General features: G+C 40.3%; 1 protein-coding gene across 1 annotated transcript in view; it reads left to right on the forward strand.

Moving 5' to 3' along the window:
• Nucleotides 1-5,297, forward strand: part of A1CF (APOBEC1 complementation factor) — a 77,547-nt gene extending 72,250 nt beyond the window's left edge. Inside the window, exons 10-12 of the mRNA XM_006755858.1 lie at nt 5-15; nt 944-1,095; nt 4,245-5,297. Of these exons, the coding sequence (XP_006755921.1) occupies nt 5-15; nt 944-1,095; nt 4,245-4,396 (315 nt within the window). The 3' untranslated portion in view covers nt 4,397-5,297. The remainder of the gene's footprint in view (nt 1-4; nt 16-943; nt 1,096-4,244) is intronic.
• Nucleotides 5,298-23,741: the final 18,444 nt, after the last annotated feature.

The raw sequence follows: 23,741 nt of genomic DNA on the forward strand, positions 1-23,741 counted from the left end.
CCAAAATCCTGCAATGTGGGTAACTTCTCCAAATTCCTAATCATATCAATTTTAAAATAAGAGACTCTTATAAATTAAATGCATTTTAACACTATCTCAATAAGATAAATATTCAAGTCTACTACCCACTCATTTTTGAGATGAGATGTATCATTGAGATGTAGAGTTGGGATGTATGTGCCAACTATGAGACTGTCATCTCAAAACCCCCAAATTTTGTGTAGACAATGAAGACCTGGTAGTAAAATCAACCAATGGAAAACTGCAGCTGTAAAATTTAACAGGAATGACAAGTATAACCTATTCTTTGATCTGTGTAGTATTTAGGTTGAACTGTATGAAATAGCCATTTTATACAAAATCATGCTCTGAGGTTTAAATTTTGGACCAATGAGGCAACCTCTCTGGCTAGTGGATATCACCTTCTGAATTTTACCTGGAACCTGCATTTCCGCATTATTTTAGGAACCGTCATGATTCATATGCACCTTAGAAAAGCTATATAATAATGAGTTACAAGTATGCTCCAGGAATGACGTCAACCACCATTGTTCTACCAGTGGTCGGCAAACTGCGGCTCGCGAGCCACATGCGGCTCTTTGGCCCCTTGAGTGTGGCGCTTCCTAAGCCTTAGGAGTACCCTAATTAAGTTAATAACAATGTACCTACCTATATAGTTTAAGTTTAAAAAATTTGGCTCTCAAAAGAAATTTCAATCGTTGTACTGTTGATATTTGGCTCTGTTGACTAATGAGTTTGCCGACCACTGGCCAATGTATAGATATGTCTACATGCATATATATGTAGAAACTTTAATGGCAAAGAGAATGAACATACCCACACGAAATTCTGTCATCCTCTCATCCTCAAAAGCTAACAGCGCCTTTGTTTACCTGTCTCAATAGCATGAGTTTAAAATGCTCGCCCTGGTTGTGCTTTCCAGCCACGCTTTCACGCCTCCGAAGCTAAGTGCCTACGTGGATGAAGCAAAGACATACGCAGCCGAGTACACCCTGCAGACCCTGGGCATTCCCACCGAGGGGGCCAGCGCTCCCACTGCAGCAGCTGCTGCCGCTTCTGCGGCTGCTTTTCCAGGTATGAAAATATTGGGCCAGAAAGGGCACCCTGCAGAGAGTGTCTTGGAAACCCTTCTTGGTACCATGGACTCATAGAGTTGTTTGTAAACTCCACCTACAATAAATGTGATTTACACCATCGGTGACCAAAAAGAATTTGCCAGATAAGTGAACCATTAAAGTCTGAGGCAAGAGAATAGAGCGGGGCAGCAGAGTGGGTTGGGTCTAGGCTAGGCCATGTGATCTTGAATGAGCCATTCTCTCTGCAGCTGATTTGCTTTGGTTTGGTTTTTACTTTCAGTAAGAACGTTTGGAACTACCTATTAGCAGCTGATGTTTATCTGAGCTCCTACCCTATGCCAGGCACTCACCTAAATCCCCAGCGTATTAGTACTTTAGGTTATCTCAGTAATGCTCACGACGCCACAGAGGTAGGTTCTAGCATAATGCCTGTTGTATAGATGAAGAACCTGAGTCCTGGAAAGATTAAGTCAGGTAGCCAAGGTCAATCAGCTTTTAAGCAATCCTTGCACTTCCTCCCCAAATCCAATCTTCAATTTTACTTTTGTTACTTTGATTTATGAAAGATGTGTAGATTACATTTTTCTTAAATTATTTTAAGTCAAAAAACTGTGGGGGGGTGAGAGAGAGAGTCAATATGTGCACAATCAAGCCTCATTTTATCTGTTCTATAACTTTTGTTCCGGACATATGCAGATTGCTTAAAATAAAGTCTATCTGTAGATCAACAAGCCTTCAGGGTCACATTTAAAGACTTTTCCACATTTATCATATACCTGGAAATATGGCATTCCTATTGATCAATCCATACATTGGTTATATGAAGGTGGCATTTATCATATACCTACAATAAATGCTGATAATTTAAAAAATGAATCTTCTAGAGAGGGGACCAAATTTCTTTTGGAAATATTTTCTCAGCATTCAGTTTGAATAACTCCATTCCTTTTTTTTAAAGTAATAAACATTTATTTCTTTTCCCTTAAAAATTTCATTCTGACTTGTCACTGTATCCAGATACCCCCATAAGACCAATCAGAGAGTTCTGACTAGACCTGGAAATATGGCATTCCTATTGATTGATCAATCCATACATTGGTTATATGAAGGTGTGAGAAATCTATACCCCACACATCCATATCCTTGGGCCAAATCTCACTTATTTTTATTTCCCCAAAATTCTGAATAGATACTCCACTCTGGCAGGTGAGGCTGAAACTAACGCTTCACACGTGGATGTGACCCCAATTCCAGCTGCCACTGCAGAGGGCATGGTCTCCCCTGGGCCGTACTAGGGCCACCAACCCCGGAATTGCATCCCATAAAATAGGGTGTTGACGTCTGTGCACTGGGGACATAGCCAGGACTTCTCAGTTCTTGAAGAAAGTTGAACCCCTATCTTGCAGAAAACTGTACCCCAACAACCCCTAACAAATGTACTATAAAAATAAATGAGCCAATGTCAGGAGAACTTTAAAGCTTGCTTCACATTGGAAAGGACTTACTTTTTCCCAAGAATATTGTATCTTATCCATACTTATTTGCTCCTACAAGAAGCACAAAAATTTAGGGCATGACTGTGTCTTGGGAATACTTAAGAATTTAAGAATCTCTCACAACTTTATAGCGGGATCAAGCAGAGAATACTAGGCTTCAAGGGATGAATCTGTTTAAGACACAAATACTTTTGTGCCTAAGAAATTAGCCAAATTGCAAAAGAAAATTCAAAACACCTAAAGATAAAATCTATGCCACACACACATATGCATGCATTACTTACTTACTTTAGATATTCTGTTTCCAAAATCATGAAAGTAATTGTTAACACATTTCTCATATCCTTGGGAAATGTACCAAACTTCACTAGTGCATTAGTCAGCATTACTGCTCAAAGTGCAGGAGCCAAGGAGTGGATTCAATTAAAAATATATATATATATATATATATATATATATATATACTCCAGCCAGCTTCCAGCCACCACCTCCTGAAAAGCCACCAGAAAGAAATCAATGTGTCTGGGGGGTCGGGCAGACTTCCACAGCACATAATACAAATGGGCTTTTGTGGGTGGCTTTTTTGTTTTTTGTTTTTTTTTTTTTATCAGATCCCTGTTTATTGCGTCATTACTTTCCCTTTTTCTCATCATCTTTTACAATTTTTGGATCATCTCAAATACCTAATTTTGCTCTAAAACACTGACGGGTTAATATTGCTTCAAGATAAGAGCTGCTATGCTCTCTTCTTCAAAAGTGATTACTAAGCAACTAAACATAATACTAAGCCCTAGCTGGCTTGGCTCAGTGGATAGAGCGTCAGCCTGTGAACTGAAGGGTCCCAGGTTCGAATCCAGTCAAGAGCACATGCCTGGGGTTGTGAGCTTGATCCCCAGTAGGGGTTATGCAGGAGGCAGCCAATCAATGATTTTCTCTCATGATTGATCTTTCTATCTCTCTTTCCATCTTGCTTCCTGTCTGAAATCAATAATATGTAAAACCTAATACTAAGGTGACAGCACACAATGATGTCCTTATAAGTCAAAACTTGGCTTGCAGGGAGGAGGTGGGGGCGGGGGTGAGGACAGGCAACCAAATACACCAAAGGTAGCTTGATGGTAGGGGAGAAGATGCTATCTGCCCTTCAAGGTTAGTTCTCATTGTGGGAAGGCTACTTAGTATTTGCTTTCATGGTGCCATGCTATAAAAACATGCTAAAACTGTAAATATTTATCCTAATGGTCTACCCACGCCCTACACATACTTCCCAGGTGAAAGCAATGTCTTAACATTTCATTAAGGTGGGGGTGGGGAGGCAGCAGAAGCAGACCCACCGAGCCCCACGCCCCATCCCTGCCTCCTTTATACATTCTGAGAAAGTATAAATCCCACACTTTCCTCCACTCAGCATCCTATTAAGTTTGTTTCGTGGACCCTGTCCCCGGGTTTCTAATTCTCTCAGAGTGAAGTGATTCAGCCACAGGTGCGGACCTCACTTGGGGGAATGCTGCCCCCTAGAGGATGAGTCCCCTGAGAGCACCTTTTAAAATGCACAGCTGAGAATAGGCACATATTCCGAAAGGAAGACGGTAAGCCCGAGGGAAGCACACGGGAATCCCTTTCACGCGGTTTTCTCTGCCTCCTCCTCCAGCATATGCCGTCCCTGGCGCAACTGCACCCGTGTCCGCGGCCCAGCTCAAGCAAGCAGTGACCCTCGGGCAAGACTTGGCAGCATACACAACGTACGAGGTCTACCCCACCTTCGCAGTGACGGCCCGGGGGGATGCATATGGAGCCTTCTGAAGATATCTTTTTTTTATTTTATTTTAATAATAAGACACAAAACTCTATCTAGAAGAAATAAACCTCTAACTCAGTCCCCTAATGATCACACGTAATGCTTTTCTTCACGTGATGCCCTTCCTGAGACGGTAGTTTCTACTAACTGTGGAATCGCGATAGGAGAATATGATTCCCCCTCCAATCCAACGTTAAGGAGCCTTTTCTCTAACAGAAGGCTAAAGAGCCACTACCCCCCAGGTGGCTCTTGCACGGTTGCTGAGTGTCTTGGGAGCACATTTACCAACCCTGATGGAGTGGAGAGAGAGCTTTTAACTGACCTCCCTAGTCAGGAACAACAGAAAGCCAAGTCAACTCCAGAGTCTTAACCCTGGCTTGCACCTGTGTTTTGTGATCCCCAAAGTCACCAAAGGCAGAGGGAAGGTGAGATGATGCTTTTCAAAACATGCTCTCCATTACCAGCTAAGTGGAGTGTGTGCACAGGCTGAGGCTTGTGAAAAAAATGTCCAAGGTTTGATGAATCAGCATTTGCAGTTTGAAAATTCCACCCACTTTGTCATAGGTCAGCCTCTCCCTGTCCCCTGCAATCCCCGGAGACTTCCTGGAAATGGATGTGATATATTGCAGACCTGGTGAAAGCAACCAGGCCTATGGTTTATTAAACTCATTAGCCCACCTCTTTGCCCCTAGAACTCCTGCCCGTCCCAAGCATCCCCACAAGACAATCATCCTTCGGACCTGAAATGACTTTTTCTTATTTTAAACGTTTGATGTGCCCATACTGATTTATTTTCATTTCAGTAGTATTTTGCTCTTCTCCAATATCTTAAAAAAGGAAATACCACTTATAAACTATCACCTATGATACTTTTAGCTATTTGGCAAATTGGCTGAAAAGTCATTTCAAACAAAGCGAGAAATAAAGATTTACTCTTATTTCTTTGACCTTTTTGCAATACTCAGGCCACCATCCAGCTTCAGAGACAGTTAAAGTACCTTGGTTCAGCCTTGGACTATCTCGTGCGCCTATAATTGAATCTGCCAGGAAATCCTCTACCTTCCCTTCCTTTCATTTCCAATGAGCATCAGACAGCTTCGGCGGAGCTGAGTGCTGTGGCCTTGGAGCCGTCACAGGAAAACCTTACCTCATCACTGCTGACACTCAGCAAGGGTGGGATTTACCAAAAGCCCCTAGAGTCGAGGGCCTCTTCTCCAGGAACATCTGATGGGGGAGGAGGATGCTACAAAAGTCAGAATGGAGAGGAGTAGAAGGCCCTACTCATTTGCCATCCTTATACGCGATTGCTTTTTGTTCCAAGCAGAAATAACCTAATTCCAACCACCCAGTACTTCTCAAGTTTCATCAGTGATTTAAGACACAACAGTACTATAATTTCCATCTTTAAAAATCCCTTGGCCCTTGTAAAATTCTACAGGACCCAAGGGAAAACATAGGTACAAAGGCATAAATAAAATATCAACTCTTGACTGGAATTCTGATTCAAAATCAGGCCAGATTCCAATCAAAATCAGATAAATTCCAAAAACAACTAAAAGTCCTTGTTACCTTTCAGTTCTGTGAACTCCAATCAGATGTCAAAGGCCTCGATGTTACAGATGGAATGTTGAAAGGCCTTTGTTTTTAGCTTTGTATTTCCCTTCTCAGACCCCCTAGGACAGTGGTCCCCAAACTTGCCTACACATTGGAAACACCTGGAGGAACTTTCAAAGCCAAGATCACACCTCATACCAATTACATCGGAATGTCTTGGGGTCAGTAATTTTGACATCAGTATTGTTTTTTAAAGATAAGGTGATTCCAATTATGCAACTAAGTTTGGGAACTGCTTATTTTTTTTCACCCTTTCTATTTCATGTTTGTTAAGTAGAAAAATGCAAGAAAATTTTGCCTAAATTAAAACAAAATAGCCAAATCATACTTTTACATGTATTCATCTTATGAAAGTATGAATTTGAATATAATGCATATTGGCTACAAACTAATTCTTGGGTCAAGCTAATTCTAAAAATGAGAAAGTGAAAAAGTTCTCCTTAAGCAATGTGTAGGTCCAAATTTACACTTCCCCACAGACCAGCTTTTATACTCCATGACAGTAATTGCATTGGGGGTCAGGCAAATTCCTACTCATTTCAAAAAAAATTCCAAGAGCAAGAGTTGTAATTCTCTTTAAAATCTTTAAAAATGAATGGAAAGGGCACTCTATGTGTCTAACCACTGCAAAATAGGTTTTATCCAGAGGAATTTTAATTTAATCAAAATGAACAATTAGTAAATATAGGAATCTCTTTATGAGAAAAGTCATTATTCCAGATTAAATTATAAATGTTAAGAGTAAAGACTTAAACATACAATAATACAAAAATATCAAGAAGATTACCACTGGAACCCCATCTCATTACTTTCTTGAGGAAAAGCATGAGTATTCATGATATTTACATCCTGAGGACTGATTTTATTCAAGTAAGTAGATGTGGCTTTATTTTTTGCTGAAATGTTACTTCATTCTAGTAAAAGCTAGAGGATACTTCAGATTCTATTAGAACATATTCATAGAAAGTGTCATTGTGTCTACCATGTCATATGTTTGCATTTACTTTGCCCACATTCATTAATGTAGACCAAGTCCTGCTATAGTTTCTGAAAATTTAAAAATGGGATTTTGAAAACCAAGTGTAGAACCAAAGGTTTCCTTTGCATGGTGTTTACATTTTTGGCCTTCAGATATTAGCACCTACTTAATACCTATCATACTTGTGTATCAATATTCATTTTTCAGTTATTTCTTACTTTATTGCTTCCTAGAAATAAATTTTCATAGAAAAAATTAAAATGAGTCAACCAACCAAGCAATAATAACAAAATATCCAAGCAAATAATTTAGAAACATCCAGTACATTAGAACTGGGTTTCTAAATATTGGTCATCAATAGCTTACTGAGAATTAAAATCAGGCAGTGTTACTTAGGAGGAAATGGAACAGCCGTCAGAGTAGATGTCTGTTTTCCTACCTATAAAAATGCTGCTTCCTCTCAAATTGCTACCAACCCATTAGTATAACTAGTAGACCACCTTTAACTGCAACAAAATGTAATTCTCTAGGTGACTAGTTTTCCCCTCCTACCCCTACCCAAACCTGGTATCGTGCCAAACCACACTATGTTTGTGTAACAGCACCCACAATTGCTGCTAGAAAGCTACCTCATTTAAAGAAAGGAAGCTGCCAACAGGAGCTAAGGGATTGAAGAATGTCAATCCCACTCAGGGTTGAGCAACGTCTCTTGTCTTTCCGGTGTGACAATACATCTGGGTGTGCCAGGACAGTGCTGGCTTACATCTGTTGCCCATGTTATAAATACTTACAATAGCTCCTCTTACTCTCAAATGTGTCCAGTGTAGATGAGAAATAATACAGGGACCCCTTCATTATGGCCGTTTAAAAAATGTTGTAGAATTGGCTTTATTCTCCCCAAAGCAGACACAGCTTCAACTCAAGATCCCAGCTACTCCTTTTTAGCCGGGGTAGGAGCACAGTGAACAGAGAGAGAGAGGTGTCATCCTCTCCCGCACGGTTCTCCTCAGTCCACTCCCTGTCTAGCTGTCCCTCTACCCAGTCTTTGCTGGTCCAACTTTTCCTCCCACTGCCCCTGGGCTACAGGTCCTGAGTTCTGCCATCAGGGACAGAGCTAGCAGCCACAAGGCTAGATTAGGCAGGGGACAAGATGTGAAACAGCTCTTAGGGACATGTTCTTGGCCTGTCACAACCATAGCGCATTAGGAGGTTCATAAACCATTGGCTGGTTCCTTTCTTCCTTGAACTGAGCTATTTATACCCTAAGCCAGAAAGGACTTCCTTCACCTTAAAAAGAAATTTAAAAGATTATGCAAAATTTTTAAAAATGAAATAAAGATCCAGAGGAGCTTTAAAACATGGATTTGTCATATTCACATACTAATTTATGATGTTAATGAGCAGATCCCCATGCTTTTTAATCTACTTGAAAGCATTTTGGCCATTAACTATCTCCGTTTCCTAAAATACTTGTGTTTATAAAATTCAAAATCTATTCCACAAGCCTTACCTATACCTATATCTTTTGGCAATAAGTGATTTGCAACAAAACATACATATTTTTTCAAATGTAAATTTTATTTAGATACTTAACATTTGCTACTATAATTCCTAAGAGATCTTTGGGCGCACAGGCTGCAGATACGTCAATTTAAATCAGCCCATCATGATCACTGATTTAAATATTTATTATAATTATGGGTATTTTTATTCCTATTCCTTTATGAGTTTTTTTCTGACTTTTCCGGCTACAATATAACCAGATAGGTTATCCTCTATCTTTTAATGAAAAGCAAACTGTCAGCAAAATGCATTTCTAGTTTCTAGGTATTAATTTCTTGCTTGTTTTTCTTTTTGTTATTATTGACTTTATTTATGTGAAGTTAGTTACCTGAAGCACCAAAAAAAGATACAAAAACAGTATTAAAGAGTATGCCTAAAGCACTTATTTTTATACTTTGAGTACAATGTTTTATAGAACTCTGTGGTCTATCTAAATATACTACGTAAAATTACAACATTCATTTATTGGGAAACTGATCATTAGCTTGGAAGCAATAAACATAATGGGTACCATGGAATCATAAATCACATGAAATGGGCAATAATGCAATATTGTAATGACTAGTGTAATATGAGGATAGCAAAATGATTACAATTGAATTGTCAAGTACTGTTATAAAGTTTTAAAAACTAATAACCTGAGTTGCTGATTTATTTTTTTCTTTTCTAAAAACTAAAAGTTGACTCTTTTTGAGTAAATACTAAATATTAATGACCTATCATTGCGATGTCCTTTTGGTGATTTCTTTACATTCCATCTTTTATAAAAGTCCACTTTGGTGTACTTTCTGAGAGTAGATGTCACTGAATAATTAAATGCATTATTTTCTAATCAATAAAGAAAATAAGAGGAACACTCAGAAACTAAAAATAAAGAGAAAACATGACTCCAGAAAGGTAAGTGGGCCCTGAAGTCAACATTGACCCTGGTGAGGAGGGCCGGGGTCTACTGACCTCTGGTGGACTAAGCCAGTGATGGCGAACCTATGACACGCATGTCAGAACTGACACGCGAACTCATTTTTTTGGTTGATTTTTCTTTGTTAAATGGCATTTAAATATATAAAATAAATATCAAAAATATAAGTCTTTGTTTTACTATGGTTGCGAATATCAAAAAATTTCTATATGTGACGCGGCACCAGAGTTAAGTTAGGGTTTTTCAAAATGCTGACACGCCGAGCTCAAAAGGTTCGCCATCACTGGACTAAGCAGAGGTCAGCAAACTACGCCTCTAGCACCAGATTCAGCCACGTGTGTTTTGTTAGCCCTCGAGTTAAGAATGGTTACTATATTTTTAAAGGACTGAGCTAAGATGTTTTTATTTTGAAAAGTTCTTTCAAATTAAAAGGAAGAATTTGTGACAAAGACCAAAGATGTCCCAAAAGCCTAAACCTTGCCATCTGACCCGTTACACAAAGCTTGCCAACCCTGCACTAAGCCAACACCACATATTTTGATTTCTGTTACAGGTAGCACCCCACTCCTAGGGGCCAAATTCTGAAGTAGCTAGGATTAGGTTAAGCTGCCAGTGACAGTACCCAAAACACGAGTGGTTTAAATAAGTAAGATAGCATTTTATCGTCCCTTGTCCCGAACTCCCAAATGGCAGATCAGTGCCAGTATTGTGCTTCACAGTGTCATGAACAGAGAGCCTTTCTTCTTGTCACTATATTTGCGACAAGATAATGGCATTTACTTCCCAAAGCGAAGGATAGAGGAAGGACAAAGAAGAGGAAAGGACAACAACTAGCTTTCTGTTAAGGGGATTTATTGGAAGCTGCCGTACAACACTAAGCTTTGCACCTCAGTGGTCAGAACGTAGGTACATGGCCACACCTGGATGCAAGAGTAGATGGGAAATGGGCAATCTTTATCTGGGCAACCATAAAAAATTATTTTTCTATGAAAGGATGGAAAAAAATGAATATTGACAAAAACTAGCACAAATACCTGCATCACAGGAAAGATGTGAGGTTAAATGAAATACGGCACATGAGATAACCTGGCACTGGGCTTGGCACATGTTCGATGCCTATGAGTCTTGGCCTCCCTTTACCAACTAAAAGGAAACTGTCAATTTACCTTAGAGAATTTCTTGAAGTATTGTCACCCATTGAAAGTACAGCTGTGGTAGAGTCCAGTCCACTGACCCCACCTCCTGGTATTCACACTGTGGCATAATCGCCTCTCCTTGAGTGCAGGCTGGACCTCGTGGCTAATGTGGAATGTCCCTTTTGAGGTTAAGTTATAGAAGATTATTATTCCCACCTTGCTGGGTCTCCTTGCTTGCTCGCTCTGATGAAGCCAGCTGCCATGTTGTGAGCCATGCTATGCAAAGGGCCATATGGCCAGGAGCTGAATGAAGTCAGCTGCCAGCCAACAGCCTGTGAGGAACTGAGTCCTGCCGACAACCACGTGATTGGTCTTGGAAACAGAATCCCCCTCAGTAGAGCCTTGACAGGCTGACACAGGGATTGCAGATTCTGAGAGATTTTGCAGCAGAAGATCCCCCCTAAATTGTGCCTGGATTCCTGCCCCATCAAAACTATGAGGTAAGTGTTGTTCTTTTCAGATGCTATGCTTCAGGATAGTTTGTCATGAAGCAATAGATAACTAATACAACAGTGAGACCTTATAAAGTTACAGTGAATACAAATGTGTGTGTCATCTGAGAGTCACTGAAGCTGTTATGCAAAATCGGGAAAACCAATTCAATTTTTGATTTTATAAATAACTTGCTGTTGTTAGTATATAGGATCATATGCCCAATACTAAGAAAGATAAAGCCAAGGAAGTTGGATATACCTCATAGGAAGCATTCAAAAATGCTGATTGAGTGGAAAGAAGAAAGGGAGGGAGGGATGGGTGAAGGGAGTGAAGGATGGAAGAAAACAAAAAGGAAGTGAGGTGGTAAAGACTGGGGGTGGGGGGCTGGGTAGAAGCAGGGTAAAGGGGGGAAGGAGACATCTGTAATACTGTCAACAATAAACTAAATAAATTATTTTAGAAAGAGAGAGTGAGAAAGGGCAGGGGAGAAAAGGAGAAGAAAGGGAAAGGAAGAGAAGGAAAGATATTAACTTACTTCTATCCTCACTGAATTTCCCCTCTTTCCAGCAGGTCCCTCTGTCTATCACTGCTTCAATAAGGAGATTCCATGCAAGCCTTTCTGGCTATGGTTTTTCCAAAAGCTTTAGCAATTCAAGGAATTTATAGGGTTTGGGGAGGGGGAAAGTAAAAGAATGGGAGTAGAGTGATCTGTAGTAGAGACAGAGTATCATGGAGAAGCAAGGGAGAAAATGCATGCCTTTGTCCCCAAAATAGAATGGGGACAGGGAGAGAGAAAAGGAAGAGATGGATAAAAAAAAGAACATAGGGAATCTGGATCCTGCTTCCCAGCAGCATCAACCATAAGGTATCAAGCCCTCGGGGAAGAATGGCTGTAGAGCGAGTTCAGGCAGCCTTGAATACATGCGCATGCCCCCAAGAAGCAGGGACTTCTCCAAGGAAATGAAAGGGGCTCCAGGGACAGAGGCATGGGCCTTCTCAGAAGTTATCTCTGTCACCCATGAGTGAGGACCTGCTCCTCCGTTCCCACTTCTCTGTAGGATGCCAACGACTGCAGCACAACCTCAGAAATGGGAGGCTGGATCTCGGCAAGTTTTTGTTTTCACCTGTCCCGCAAGATGAGAGCTTCGTCATGAATCAAGTTGAGTTATAGAACAATCAAGTGTGGTTGCTTTTTTCATGCAGATTTGTGGATGGAGACCTGTAACTCTAGCATTCAAGGTCCACTTCAGTATTGTTCTTTTAAATCCCATGCTGCCTCCCAGACTAGCTAAGAGCACAAGCTTCGGAGCCATCCAGAACTGAGTTTGCTCTTCCAATTACTAATGGTTGGGAACTTGGAAAAAATATTTAAACTGTTTCCTCATTTATTTAAGAGAAATGAAATCTCTCTCTCTCTTTTTTTAAGAGAAATGAAATCTTACCATTTGTAACAACATCGATGGACCTAGAGGGTAATATGCTAAGTGAAATAAATCAGACAAAGAAAGACAAATACTATATGAGTTCACTTATATGTGAAATCGAAAAAAGAAAAAAATTGAACAAACAAAACAAAGACATATAGACACAGGGTGCATTTTAATGGTTGTAGGTGGGTGGGCGGTTAGAGGACTATGAAACAAAGGTGAAGGGTTGTAGCAAATTGGCAGTTACAAAATAGTCATGGGGATGTAAAGTACAGTGTAGCGAATATGGCGAGCAATATTATAACTATGTATGGTGTCAGGGGTACTAGACTTATTGAGGCAATCACTTCATAAGTTATAGAAATGTCTAACCACTATACTGTACATCTGAAACTAATATTGAATGTCAACTGTAATTAGGAAAAAAGATTAAATAGACTTTAAGGAGACTTCCAGTAAGCTTTCTTAAGAACCTTCAAAATGTATATCAACTAAAGAGATAAGTATAGCTAACCCTCCACATTTCCAGTTCCTAGGAAAGGGACCACATCCTCCCCCGTATATACAGGCTCTAAGAACAAGTGTCTTACGAGGTAAAGTGTTTTCAAGGGAAACCTGATTTACTCTTATCTCGGTAAGCCCTACAGGCCTGCAAATCTGCCAACATAATCCCAGAAAATAACCTTCTGTTGTTCTGATGAGAACACAACCAGGGAAATCTGTTTGAGAGATAATTTACCCTCTCTGACCTGTTCTTTCCAAAGGCATTGGGTAGAGCGTGAGCAATAATAGCCCACATCCTCCATCTGGCAGCTATGAAAATTTAAATTCGTGTGTGTGTGTGTGTGTGTGTGTGTGTGTCCGGTTACATTATAACTTAGTACTCAGGGTGAGCTCCTTTGGCTTGCTTTTTCTGATAAGAGCTGGGATAAATCATGACCCTTGGCTTGTCTCACTGATTTCCTGTTAGAGGTTGTGGACTTTATTGTTAGTCTAATGTGTCTCTGCTAAGTGCCTTGGGAAACATGTTCCAGTGTTCACCGTAGTCCCATCTGCCAACCAAATTCACGTGATAAAACATTAATGACATTAAACACCCAACCTATTGCTGAGGCTAGTGATTGGACAGAGCTCAGGGGGGAGCCATAGTCAGATATGAGCCTTCTAATCTGTTTCTGCATAGTAGACATTTCCTAAAGGTGTGTAATCTTCATGTATCTTTGAGGTGCTTGGCTCAACCTAGGAGTCAAGTGACCTGAGTTCTAGTCCCAGATTTACTACCAACTTAACCTGTGTCCTTGGTCCAAACATTTAAGGTGTCTGAGTAGTTGGTCGTCTCTTCCGTAGATGAAAGCAGGTGCTCCACATACTAGTGCCACCAGGTGAGTAACCCAAATGAGGAAAAGGCCCAAACAGTGTTCTACAGAGTAGGAAGGACACAGTGCAATGGCCCGTCTGCCTAAACGCATTCAAGTTCCATTATAACGGAAAAAAGTAAAATGTGTGCAAAACAAATTTGGCCATGGCCTGCAGTTTTCAAACTCTGGTTCAAACTCTGAACCTCAAAGATCACTGAGGTCCAGTCTAGCTCCAAGAGCCCAAGATCGTCCAAGCCAAGCGCACTGGACAGTGAACGCGTGGTAGCTTAGATCAAGTGTGACATCCAGTGGCCTCTCTGGCTAATAACACTTAGAGACTTTCACACAGCCTGGGAATCCTGACTTCTCAGGCACGCAATCTTGCTGGAAAGATTTCAATTGAAGAAAGGGAGCTGAAACTAACAAGCATTCTCCACTGGACTGCAGGCACTGTGAGAGGAACTTGTTCCGTATTTCCCACCCACACTCCACAGTCACTGTCAGACCGATATCATTATCCACCAAAATGGATCAGAGGCACAGCGGTTAACTAACTTACCAGCTAATTCGCCCAGCTTGCAAGTAAGAAGCTGTAAATACAGTCTGACTCCTGAACCCATACTCCATCTATCATGGACGTCAAAGACCATGTTTCCAAATTTCTATTTTCCAAATGTGGAAATTGGTCTGAGGAAGGTTAAGTGATGCCAAAAAGTTAACTAGCTAGGGAAAGGACTGAGGCCGGAATTCAAGTCTCAAAGAAGATGTACCAATTACTTTTTCCATAATTAAATTTCCCTAATGTAAATATTCTTTTCCCCCACCAAGGCCTCTGAAACACAAACTCTGATAACAGACACCCTTTGCTTTACTTCAAAGAATAGCCCCACTCTGACAATTGGAAGATTAGAAATGAGCTTACTAACTGCTTTATACAAGAGTTTGCTGCAGAAAGAAGACAAATGAAGAAATAATAATAATAAACTTGAATGTGTAGGTAGTACCATTAGTACAGCGGCAAAAAATTCTGACACACTTTAAGCTCCAAAGGTTTCACTCTTTACAACCTGACATAATAGTTAATGTCCATAATGATGACCCTGAGTCACTAAGAGCAATTAAATTATTCTTAGCATTCTATGTTTAACCAAGTAAAGGAATATGTATTCTAACATAGAAAGATTGAACATCCCAAATAATAAGAGCGAACCTTTTCTGGGCAGTTAAACAGCTTATCTCAAAGACTGGCTTTGTATTGCCACATTCAAACCCCTGAACGCAATCTATGGCATAGTCAGATGACATTTCCTACCTGGCCAGAAATTCTTCTACTGTTACAAATATAGTGGCACTGCTCTCAGATAAGAACTAGTTCCAATGCCCTCTGCCTGTTTTGTTCTGATAGAACCTAGTCCAGGGGTGGGCCACCTTTGTGTGAGTGCATGCCAAAACCAGCAAAATCTCTGACTCAAAATTCTTCTGCGTGCCAACCCTAATTTTTTGAGAACATGTTATGCCTACTTGATATCTCTTAAGGTGTACGTATGTAAAGAACCTTGAAGAAATAATAAAATTCATTCGAGCGACAAAAACACAGTATATGATGATGAAAAATACATTTATTTTTTAATGTATACATGTACACTGATAGTCCGACAGAAAACTTTATGACTCCGTTTGATATTATCAGTGGGACTTTTGCTGCTGCATCACTGATGACAGAGATTTTACATCAGGTTTATATTTCGTGACCTTCAGAGATATGCACGAGCTACTACTTTCATCCATCAGACTACTCCTATTACGAGACTTAACCAAATTCATCGAAATTGCTCTTCCCCTCTCTCGTCAATCCATGTCTGTGGTCTTTAAGATAACTTGTTATGTAAAATTATTTATCTAAGATGCACCTACACTGAATTTATCTGAAAAATAGAAAAGTTGATATTAAGAAAAAAATTGTAAATGGGAGATTATAAGAGAGGGTTTTGCGTGCCAGCAAAAGTTACTGGCATGCCATGTTTGGCACGCGTGCCAGGGGTTGCCCACCCCTGACCTAGTCCCTTTCAAAACAGAGACTCAAAACAGAGTCACCTTCAAGAAACAATTGATAAGGAATCCCACTCTTTATATTTCCCAAAAGTCTTTGAAGGGGATTCAATTATAAAGTGTACAGTGACCTTGGTCAAAAATATCACTTATCCTCTCTATTTTTCTCACACACTGCATCTTCCCTGGGACTTACCTCTTTAAAACCCTTGGGAAAAGCTTTCTCTGCTTCTCTACCAATCATGCCTTATCTTCCGCCTCAGGTTTCTCCCCCACATCAACCTCCTTTCCTGTCGCCTTTATCTTCTTTGCCATTCCCACTTGTCAAAGTTAGTTTCTGCTTTAGGGTTCAACTACAAGGCAATAAAATCTCCCCTTCAAAGAACTTCTTGATCCTCTCATTGAAAATAAATTTCTTCTTCTATTGCATGACGATTGCATTTTTAGTTCACACCTCATTTATGCTCTCGTGTTGCTCTCTCTCTATTATGCCCCACATTTCAATTATCCTTCCCATAGCTCAATCTCCCATTAGAATTTGAGTTCCCTGAGAGAAAGAACTGTATCTCTTGTTCTGTTTTGCACAGAGCAGTTAAACAAGAAATACTGATGAATTGTTGAATATTGACAATTTGTTGAGTCAAATTAAGCATTTCAGAGAAACTCACAGAAATCTCCAGTAATTGTTTTACTTGCAATATTTTTCATTGAATACCTCTAGAAAATGAGCTCATTCACTTTGCGAACTTACTATATCATTGAATTCCTAAAAATGCTCTTTGAGGATTTGGGGGTCTTTATTCATTCAACAAATATTTTGTGAGCACTAAATGGTTCTAAGTGTTGAAGATTCCATAGTAAACTAAAGTTGTTTCTTTCTTTCTTTCTTTCTTTCTTTCTTTCTTTCTTTCTTTCTTTCTTTCTTTCTTTCTTCTTTGTCACTACATAAGCCTACCATGTATAACTTTGGGCTTCAAGTTTATGAACTAATATTCAAACAATATACCAGCTTTTCTTGAATAAAATGCAGAGAAAGGGTTGTGGTATATTGGGATTTCCAGGAAGTTAGATCCCAGTTAACCAAGATTTTGCCATGTCTGTTATCAAACAGAATGGAGCTAGCATTTCTGGAGCATGTGTTGTACTTAGATTATTTGCTAAATGGTTGCATTCATCTTTTTTTATTTATTTATAGCCACCCTATGAGGTGCTTGCTAGTTTTGGTTTGTAGATATTAAACTGATCTTTATTGAAGAAAACTGTTTAAAGACACACCTGATAAGTTCCACAGGAGATCTGGACCACAATTAACGTAAAAGATTTTTTTTCCCCTCAAAACTGCCTCTCAACCAGAAAGCCCCCAACAGGACCACCTTCAGAAGTAAAATATTCCTCTGTTAAATTAAACAAGGAGGCCATGAGAATGAGTTGGCAGCATATGTAAGCAAGCAAACTGAAATCTAAACCTGTAAATGCCTCCAGGTTGCCAAATCAAATTCCAAGGACAGCCAATCACAAACAGCCAACTAAGCTTTGAGCTCTAGCCAACCAAATACTTGTCTTTCATTGTTTCCACACCTTCTCTACGTAAGTCTTTCCCCTGGTCTTTCCTAACCACTTCCAGTTTGGTGCAGCCCAATTCCAATAGATTTTTGCTCAAATAAACTCTTAAAAGGTTTCATATACTTCAGTTTAGCTTTGAATGCTTCTCATTTAAATCAGGAAAGACTTGATTATCTAGAAAAATGAAAATAGTCCCATGTGAATGCAGTAATTTTGTTCAACTCTCTCCTTTTTTTCGCCTTTCTCCTAAGACATATATCTGTAATTTCCTCTGATGGGAAGAAATGCCCACTCGGGCCCCTTTACCTTGTTGTTTAATTGGGAGAGGGCACCGTGTTTGGCCAGTTAGAAAAAATAAAAAGTCATTTCTAGCACAAAACCCAGCTTCCTATTAACCCATTGTAGTGTCCATTTCACAAGTACACTCCATGCCAGCTCGGAATGTAAGACTGCTGTGATTAATTCCATGATTCTCTTCACCTCTGCCTAAGTGACAGCAGTTGCTGGCTAATAATTTGGAGCCCAAACTGGAAGCACTTGTAGATATCACCAACACACGAAAAGCAAGCATTACTTGTGTCATCAAATCGTGTTACGTGCATGTATATAGATGACCCTAAACTCGTATCAGGGTCACTTTGCATAATCGTTGCAAGCCACAGCATCTCCCGTGCTATTACCAAGACACAATTTGCAAAGGGCTTTGAAAAAAATAAAGAGGAATTTGCTATTTCTGCAAAGCCTTCTGAGATGCCTTAATTTCAGTCAGGCAGAACCATTTGACATTTCCTAACTGTGTTTTGAGATTTGTCCCTGCCCCATCTTGTCCTTGAATTCTCCTGGGAAACTCTTCACAGCCCCCTCCTGGGCTTCTCCCAGTGCACTGTGAGTTCCTCCCCAATCTACCTTCCCCTAGAGGCTGCAAGTTTGGGAATGTTTTGGTCATCATTTTACAAATACGTTTATCCTGTGTTTCATTGGCTGCCTAACCAGTAACCAGGAGCTTAATGAATATTTGGGAGATGAAATAAAATATACAAGGATTTATTTGGCTTTGGATGGTATAGCAGGAGGTAGGAATAGCTCTAAATTTCAAACTCCTAGAAAGAAAAACTGGGGGAGGAGGGGTGTTGATGTGTATCAATGAGATTTTTCTCTGCCTTATGAAGACCATAAAAGGAAATAATCTAGAAGAGAACAGGGAAGTGACCCTGTCTATGATGTAGACTTTGAATATCTTACAATTTTGTATGTCAATTATATTTAATGCATCCGGATTAATCCAGTGGAAGTAACTGTGGTGGTAGCCACACATTTCAAGTTTATAAGTATGTCAGAGAATTCACAGAACACTCCTGAGCTATATGATTTCTAAGCTAGCACTGCAAGAGCCAGCAAAGTTATATGCTGTTATAGGAGACTCTTAATAAATATTTGTGAAATAAATAAAGAGAAACAGGATATACATCCTACAATATTTCCAAATGCAATAGGTAGACTCAAAAAAGTACCAAAACAGGTTCTAGAGCCACCAATTTTGTTGTGTCTAGCTATCATTATTATGCCCTTTCTGTGTGCCAACCTGCATTGTATGCATTTGATATGCGTTACTCTGTTTAAGCCTTACAGCTTGCCTATGAGATAGTTACTATGAAGCTCCTGATTTCAGATGTAATCACTAAGGTTAGAGGAATTATCTTGCCAATGATCGAATAGCTAAATAAGTGGCACAACCCAGTTTAAAGCCCTGGCACCTTGGCTCCAGAACTGAGGCAGTTCATCACTGTGGAGGCCATGGAGGGTGCCACTCAGACCTTTAAGAGAACCTACCACAGTGAGAATAGTTAGATCTACCATGTTGTTCACGACAAGGCCACACTTCCCCTAGGCTGTTCCCATATGATGACTGAGCACAGCAGAGGTAATAGAACTGGGATATTATTGCCCAACACGAGACTGCTCCATCAAGCAACCATTGCTCAGAGACCCCCTTAGCCTGACCCAGGGTATCTCAACACTGCTGTGGTGTGAGGATCTTCCTATCCAGCCACTCCTTCCTCCCTCTCTCCTTTCAGTCTGAAGGTTCTCCAACTTGTTTCTGCTCCCTCTCCCGACATCCTAAAGAGGTACTTTCACCAATAAATCTCTCCCACGTGTAATCTCACCTTGGCATCTGCTTCTTGGAAAACAGTGATGATACCAGAAGTGATCCAAGAAAAGGGGCAGTGTTATGAGGTGTCAGGACTGGCTCGCTCACCATCCAACTAGCAAGGACAACTCTGTCCTAAATGGAATTTTAGGGCACAGATAGTCCCTGGCATAGATGGCAGCCCAATTGCTGAAGATTTCACTAGTGTTGACCTGGAGAAATGCCCTTGCCAGTACGATGACTCAGGTATGTGAAATATGGGGCATGGCGGGGGGGGGGGGGGAGGATTCCTACAAAGAGAATTGGTTAGTCTTTGCTAAGTTGTATTAATGCTTCATAGAAGAATAACGTGACCCTGAGGGTGGTGGACAGACAGCTACAGGCTGAGAGAACCAGAGGACTTCTTTTGTAGCTTATCTCTTGCAGTGGAAAAGCAAACACAGCTGTGGACCACATTCAGAATTTGATAGGGTTGCAGAACTCCAAAAATATTTCAATAATAAAACAGGGTTGTGGTTCTAAAACTTGTTCTCAGCTTCTCTTTGAGTCTGCCTATTGCTAATAGAAATTTTGTAGGGTTTTATTCCTTTCCACTCCGTTAATATTTATTGATTCTACTACGCACAGCACATAACCTTGCTGACTCTTGTAGTGTTATCCTTGTATTCATATAGTTACACTTAAATAGTCAAAACAAGTCAGCTGAGCTAAGCCAAGGGCTCGGTTGGGAACATATGGGACCCTAGAACATGGAACAGGGACATCTGAATAGATGCCCCAAGGATTTTTACTCTGCAGACACCCAGAGCTTACAGAGTGGCCCACTCCTCCCCAGGGAGAACTAGCTCTTCCCCTGTGTGGGAAGACACTGTAGAAGCTTCTCCACAAGGCAGGACAGATGTCTCCCTAAGGTGATGCTCCCATCTCTGCTCCTGACTGCCTGACCAATAGGTAGGGTTAAATCCATCATAACTCAGTTTGGGGCTTGCTGGGCTTGAAGAGAGCAGAAAGAGATTATACCCCTGGATGAGAAAATAAGACCCTTACATATGCTGTCTACAAGAGACTCACTTCAAATGGAAAGACACACACAGACTGAAAGTAAAGAGATGGAAAAAGATATTTCATGAAAATGGAAACAACCAAACAAAAAAGCTGGGATAGCAATGCTTATACCAGACAAAATAGACTTTAAAACAAAGGCAATATAATAAAGGACTTCTAATATGGGTCCCTGAAGGGAAGGGACCAGTACCTAGATTTAAACCAAGCACACAATTGCAAAGGAATATCATACACACATATCATTTACATAATACAAGTTTACTTTCATGATGTTCCATAATTGTATTTCTAATCCACATAAAATGTCTAAGCTTTTCTTCTGCCTCTCAAACATTTTAAGTTGACCTTCTTTTAATCCACTACTTGAAGAAGTGGGGGAAATCCAAAATATTTTCTACAACACGAGTCAGACACTCAGGATTCTTTTAACACTTTAATAAATCTTGTCAGCTGTTTTCCTATGTGGTTGCCTCTGTTGGCTTTTATAGACTCATAACTATTTAGAAGGAGAGAATGAAGATATTCAGGATCTGATTTGGTCTTGATTCAGCCTGAACAACAGAGTATTCCCTTCCTTTTGACATGTGAAGAAACTGAAAGTGAGGGATGGAGCCAGGATTCAGAGCCTATCTTGTCCTGCCCCTATCCTACAGGCCTGATCTCATCCAACTTTCACACATAAAGTACCCAAAATAGTCTGCCTAAAAATAGCATCTGGTCATGTGACCTTCTGGAGTATCTGTTCTTTAATAGCTGCCCCTTATTGGTAAGGTACAATTCTGGGATCCCTCCAGGAGAGTGCCTATGAAAACTGAACCTCAGAGAATTAGACTATAAATTCTGTTTCCATGGCTAAGAAACCCAATACCTAGCACAGATCTGGGGAAGGACTAGAGTGGATGCTTGTTATGCAAATTAAGAATGCCCTAGAGACATCCATAACAAGGTGAAAACTTTGGAAGTAGCCGGTTGAGTTTTCAGAAGTGACTAAGTCCACCTATCACATGCAGGCCACAATTCCTAACCTCCAGGAGAAGCAAATCACTTTCTTCCCAAGAGGAGTCTTTAAAGCATCTCGCCCTAGCTGGTTTGGCTCAGTAGAAAGAGCATTGGCCTGTGGACTGAAAGGTCCTGGGTTTGATTTCGGTCAAGGGCACATACTTTGGTTGCAGGCTCATTCCCCAGCCCTGGCCGGGGCGTGTGCGAAGGCAACCAATCAATGTCTCTCTCTCACATCAATGTTTCTCTCTCTGTCTCTCTCTCCCTCCCATTCTCTCTAAAAGTCAATGGAAAAATATCCTCAGGTGAGGATTAACAAAAAAATAAAGTGTCTCTATCCTAGGAAAAGATCAACTAAAATGGGGGTTCTTGTGATCACACCTGCACCTCACCTTGACATGCAGAAGATCCTGTGCTCAGCCATGGGCACGCTAAACACCCTGTTGAGAGGCCATGGGGTACAGTTGGGAACATCATGTGCTTAAGAATCAGGCTGGGTTTTCATTCTAGCACCGCCACTTTCTAACTATATGTATTGCAGAAGTTGCTTCAACTCTCATCTCCGTCCTCTGTAAAAGCACAAGGCAGTAACGACGCACAAACCAGTTAATATACATGAAGCAGCTAGCACTGTGCCTGGCATTAAGAGACCAATATTTGAAATGCCTTAAAATAAATAAGCTGTGTTCAACTAAATTCAGGAAGCATTGAATTAGACAAAGTTAAACACATTTCTTGCTTTCAGAGTGTCTAAAAAACCCCTATTATCCTAGTGTGCCTTGTGAGAGAGGGATTGAGTATATAGTAGTTCCCAAACTTATTGGATCATGGAACATTTTTTATGGCACAAGTATAAACAGCACTGGGAATACCAATTTGAGGCAAAACATAATAGACCTTAACAAACGTTTCTTGTCTCTCTTCTCCCACCCAGATTTCTTTGCTTTGGTCCTTGTGGCTACAAGGACATCAGAAGCATACTTTGGGGTTTTGAGATCTTATAATATACTAACTTATAAAATACTAACTTAAAACAAGTGATTCAACATGTATTGACAACATCCTCATGATTGTTGTTTATATTGAATTAAAAACGGTGTGAGACTTTCTCAAAAGGGTTCACCTATCAAAATATAAGTGCAGCTAAAAAAAGAAATTAAAATATGTGATCTTAAGAAGTAAAAGATTTCATTTTACTGGCATCTTTTTAACGTCTTTGTATTATTTCCTGTCCGATTCAGTAGATGGCACTGCAGAGTTAACATAGAGAAAATTCGATGGAGTGAATATGTGAATGTAGGTTCACCCTGGGGTGAATAGCCTGCCTTTCTTTTTTTTTTTACCCTCGTTACTATTTGATGTTGTCTAAAAGCCAAAAAGGGGAGCTTGAATAATTTGCTAGATGAGAAATTTTTTCTGACCCTTCTGGAAACTACCTGTATGTCTTATGTCTTTGAAAAAGAGCATTTATAGAATCCCATAGATCTGGAAGGGCAAATACAGGGCCATCATTTAGCCACTAGCCCAGACCCCACCCATGTCAGACAATGTTAATCAATCAGATCATACTTTCCCACAGGACCCAGATGCCACCTCTCAACCCTTTCCCATGTACTTCTCCAAGCAGCTACTACAGTCTGTCAACAAAGACACCAAATACGTGCCATAGAATTCAGAGATTTTCAAGATCAAGTCCTAGATATGACAGGGTTGTTAAGAAACTGATCCAAATGCTTCCCAGATGCTTTATGACAGAACCAGGACAGGGATCCAGGCCTCCTGACTCTCACTCAAATATCACATGATCTCACTCATTTATGGAATATAACTAACAACATAAACTGATGAACAAAAACAGATCCAGAGACAGAGAAGCATCGATCAGACTGTCAAGCCTCAGAGGGAAGGTAGGGGAGGGAAGGGGTTGGGGAAAGAGATCAACCAAAGGACGTGTATGCAAGCATATAGGCTTAACCAATGGACACAGACAACAGGGAGGAGAGGGCATGAGTGGGGGGGAGCAATGGGGCAATA

This window comes from Myotis davidii, unplaced genomic scaffold (genome assembly GCF_000327345.1).
Source record: "Myotis davidii unplaced genomic scaffold, ASM32734v1 scaffold933, whole genome shotgun sequence".
Classification (NCBI taxonomy): domain Eukaryota; kingdom Metazoa; phylum Chordata; class Mammalia; order Chiroptera; family Vespertilionidae; genus Myotis; species Myotis davidii.